The 4,868-nt window shown below is 44.4% G+C and overlaps 1 protein-coding gene across 2 annotated transcripts in view; it reads right to left on the bottom strand.

Annotated features, from left to right (window-relative positions):
• Nucleotides 1–4,868, bottom strand: part of MCC (mutated in colorectal cancers) — a 377,421-nt gene that overhangs the window by 117,161 nt on the left and 255,392 nt on the right. For both annotated transcript variants that reach the window (XM_019517272.1, XM_019517273.1), the window contains one exon: nucleotides 665–807. In XM_019517272.1, coding sequence (XP_019372817.1) covers nucleotides 665–807 — 143 coding nt within the window. The remainder of the gene's footprint in view (nucleotides 1–664; nucleotides 808–4,868) is intronic.

Here is a 4,868-nt window from a genome sequence, read left to right on the forward strand (position 1 = left end):
GAGTGTAGACCCTGCCCCTGTACTCTCCCCATGGTGCAGCAGCCACAGGCAGGGGTGCTCAGGGCTCTTGTGCCCAGCGGGGTGCAGCCCTGGCCAGCACTGCACATTGCAGCAAGGAGTGCAGACCCCTGCTGGACAGTCTCTATTGCCAGTGCTCCTCACACTCGCACAGCATGGGAGGGAAGCTGCGTGCGCTGGAGCCAGTCGCCTTCCCTGCCAGGGCTGCATGGCAGGGGAGGGAAGCCCTGGCCACCTTCCCTCGGGGCTGGGGAAGGCAGCCAGCTCCAGCACACAGGGCTTCCCTCTCCTGATATGCAGCCTGAGTGGGGAAGGGAAGGATCACAGATACAAGCAAGTGTACTACATTTGAACTGGGCTTCTATATCAAGATGAATTTGGTTTAAAGTCCTACTGCGCATAGCACTGGAGAAAGTTAAAAGAAAGGATTGGCTGCTTTCCCTGGCACACTCCTATTAGTTTCTTTTCCTGTTAGGGCTACCCACTTTGCAACAGCCTAGCACACATGTTCCAATCCTCCATGCCCTCTGAATACCTATTATATCACATGTAACTGCACCAACTTTATGACCAACTCAGGCCCAGCATGTACTTTATACTATGTGTGACAAGAATTTGGGCCAGACTTCCCAGGAAGCTGGAATACCTTATTGTTGTTCCTTGTAGTCGATCAATCTTCTTATTTAACTCTGCAATAATGCTGTGAAGCTCCGTGATTCGTTCTTCATAGCGCAGCGTCGTTCGTTCTTGTACATCTTCGTGCTCTCTCATGAGATGAGACTGCTCACACTAAAGCACAGAAAACAAAAGCACAAAGAAAACAGATAGGTTTTATGATAATATAAAATAGCCCTCCTAACTGCCAATCCCAGGATTAAGTTTCTACAAGGGGAAGAATACAAGAATGCTCAAAAGTTACACAACCTTGGGCTACACTGGCAATTTGTCAGTTGCTCAAGGATTTAATTTAAATTGGACAAAACAAAGCATGCTGAAGCTGTCTTCATCTTCAACATGAAGTGTCACCCACAGCTCAGAGCAACCTGGAGAAACACATGTTGGAATCTTGGTGAGAATCATTATCCATCCAGGATGTTCAAAGCTCTCCCAGTGTTGCTAGGGCCATTCAACATACCACAAGCAGAAATTATGCGAGAAGGCTGTGCAATAATTGTGCTGTGATGTTGTGCTGCTGCATCAAATCCTGTAACACAATGCAATGATTCCTCTTCTCTTCTTTGCCATTTACTATTTAGTGTCAGTGACTTTTACAAATTTCTGCGACAACTTGCTGTCAAGTAGACTGAACAATGATAGACAGTTCATATATCATGTCCAGTGTTTCTCTCTCTCAATTGCTGTCACAAGAGCTATCCTCTCAATATCATGCTCAGGTCTGCTCAGAACATGTCTTTACCAAAGTAGTTTTGGCAGGATCTGCCTGTGGCAGAATGCCATCTCTGTCTTTTGCCAAACTCTGCTATCAGGCAGATAACCAATCTGACAATTTGGTTACCATGGTCCCTGCAGAGGGCAGACACCCCTGGCTCCATTAGCTTCAGGTAACCCTGAGTTGTAACCTGAGCTGGATACATTCCTGAGGGAGGGGGAAACCTGCTCCCTTTGCCTATGTGACTGGCCTCACACATCTGAGTGGGGGCTTCAGCTCTCCATTGTTCTAAGCCAGGGGTGGGCAAACTGCGGCCCACAGGCAAGATGCAGCCCACCAGGCCCTTCTATCTGGCCTGTGGGCCCCTAAAAATTTTAGAAAATTAATATTTATCGGCCCCTGCCTGCCTGTCATGCAGCCCTCAATGGCTTGCCAAAACTCAGTAAGCAGCCCTCCGTCCAAAATAATTGCCCGCCCCTGTAATCTAAGCAATGTCATCAGGACTGGGTTGGGGGCTAACGACCCTGCCAGTCTACCCAGCAACCAGTGATGCATTTCAAATTAGTTGGCTGGCAGGTAACAGTTGCTGGCCTTCATTGGATCAGGTAAATGAGGTCATAAGTTGTATACAAGTTAAGGACTGCCCAGGAGGTGGGACAGCATCCATGATGAGAACTTTCAGAGAAGCTGGACCATAAAAGTCACTCTCTCTCTTGAAATTCATGGTCAATGAACTGCTTACCTCCAGCGGGAATCTCCTCCTGCCTCTGGATGATACTTGTGAGTAAGCTACTTGAGATCTAACTAGATATATAGCTTGCAGTAACTCAGATGTGTGATCAAAGGCTACCATGCCACTGTTTGCTCTAAGGTATTTCTCTGATAGTGCTCTACCCTGTACCCCATTCCAAACCTACTCCTGGTAATCAAAGTTCTCCTCTGTACCTAGGATGGCAGACTTTTTGGGAGAGGGTCTAGATTATGCCTTAGGTCCCCTTGGTTCAGCTGACTAAGAGAGACCACTATTTGTGCTTCAGACTTAGGGAAGCACCCCAAGTTCTTGCAGTGGGTTGAGCACCCCTCAAGGACTACTATGCCTGTGTTTCCCAGGGGGCCCAGGACCAAGATTAGTTCAGACTGGATGGTGGCAGCATTACCCCCAGGCTTGCGGGTGTGCTCCAGGAAGGGGGTTGGCCAGACGTGAAGCTCTACCAGGGAGCCACTCAGAGCCTGGATGGTGGTCGGGTGCAGTGAGGCGGGTGGCTCAACTTAGGACCACCCCCTATTGGCCCATCACAGTGCCCATACCAGCAAATACAGTATGTCAGCACAGAACAATGGTGTGCATATAGAGATACTTATGGTAACTCAACTACTAAAAGCAGCACAGTTTCCCCTACCTAATTAGCCCTGCTGAGAAGCACAGTACATTAGGTCAAGCAAAGTACCACACAAATGTGGCACCTGATATCCTAAGTTGGTATGAACCTGTTGTTCAGAACAAGCTCAAGTTGAACTACACAGCACTACAATATGCTGTACAAGCATACCCAATGACATATTGCAATAACAAACCAATAGAATTTGATACAATATTCTGCCATGAAGTTGCAGCAGTCAATTAATTCTAGAAGATGGTCACAAAAAGTAGCAATGTTAATTCCAGACAAGAGCAGTCTATTGCAACAGGCTGCAAAACACCTTAGTCAACCAAAAATTTGAGGTGCATCAGTGTCTTCTAGCGGGTGATCCAGGAGGAAGAATAGTGCAAGACACCAGAGATGTGGCTACTACCTTCTTCCCTATTATTCAGGCTTGAGTAGTTGGTTGGAGTAAGTATATAGAATAACAGACAAATTCTAGAAAATCTGTAAGCAAGCATACCTTCTCATCAGGAAGGAAGGGTCTCTGAAAGCGCTACATTTTACACACTTTACTCATTTGAGTGATGAAACCACCATGCTACTATAGTGTTTTTGTATGCCTCACAGAACCCTGCTGTCTCCAAGAGAGTTTTAAATCAGTTTCTGCTGCTGTTTCCAGATGCCAGCACCTGCATGCATTGCAATTACAGAGCCAGCTATAATACATGTTCCTTAGGCCTGTGCTCAGCAGCAGTCTGCAAGGACCAAGACTTCTAACATCCTGTTTCTCCTCCTTGGCAGGAATCAGCCAATTCTCCTGCAGTTGCACAATAGTGTCCACTGTGTTCCAGTTAAAGAAATCTCAGTGATCTAAGCATGGCTACTGCAAAAATTACATCTGCTGATCAAACATAACCAATGCCTACATAATGGAACAGAAATAAACAGTACATGCAACTCTTGCACTTTTTTTTTTTTACACCAAAAGTGATTTGCCCCGAATTGTCACTCTATATAGTACAAGTATAGCAATGTTATATAAGGGTCTGACAGTATTTTCATAACATCCTCTTACTCTTTTAGGTCCAAAACCTATGGCTTGAGGTAATCACCTGCATACGAAATTTGTTCCAAAATGGAACTTGACGCTGAGCTTGAGAACACTTCAATGTTTTTACACGCTAATAACACACAGGTGTATTAGTTTCAGACCCTACTCTTCTCCAGTAAAACTGTCCTAATTTTAACTTTTGCTACCTTTCCCCAGGCCCTGTAGAGAGTTTCCATGCTATTTTTTATTCTAAACCCCTACCAGGAACCATACAATGGTTTCCCCCCAACCCTCCTAACAAAGTACTGAATATTAAAATTTGATTCATGGATATTAATACAAACATGTATTATGGAAACAGTGTTATTTATTTATTTTTTGGAAAATAAGGGAAAGAAGGAACCAAGATATATATCACACGCTGTAATGATGGGGCAAACAGTATTTAGTTTAAAACGTAAATACATATTTATCACAGAAAAACAGAACTCAGGAATGTAAATGAGTTCAAAATTTGCCAAGGGCAGAACTGTTCTTAACAGCAGTCTCTGTCCAAATGAAGGCTGCTCTACTTTCTTTGCACAAAATAGATCTTTAACACAAGCACAGACAACATCCCATTCTGCAATGGGATTAATTTTGTTCTTAGACTAGGGGCTCAGACTTGTACCAAGTGGAATGCCACATGGATCACAAGGGGAGTGTGCTTATCAGATGGTCTTCTGAACAAAGATGAAGAGCCAAGGGCTACTTCCTGGAACTCCAATTAGCTAAATTTGGCCTTCAGGTCACACACTGGCTATTACATAAAGGCAAGAACCTATCTGCTGACATGAAATAATTTAGTTTCTCCCCATCTTACCCCTTCATACTTGACCAAAGAGCTTCCTCTTCTTTCCAAGTGTAAAAGTATTGAGTAGAAAGTGTCAGAAAAAAACAACAGCTTCACAGAAATACTAGATACAGGTTAAGTGCAAGAAAAATGGAAAGAAAAAGCTGCTTACTGTACCTTTCTAAACCAAATTTCCTGTGATATACTTTGATG

This window comes from Gavialis gangeticus, unplaced genomic scaffold (assembly GCF_001723915.1).
Source record: "Gavialis gangeticus isolate Ggan-Ray unplaced genomic scaffold, GavGan_comp1, whole genome shotgun sequence".
Taxonomy (NCBI): domain Eukaryota; kingdom Metazoa; phylum Chordata; order Crocodylia; family Gavialidae; genus Gavialis; species Gavialis gangeticus.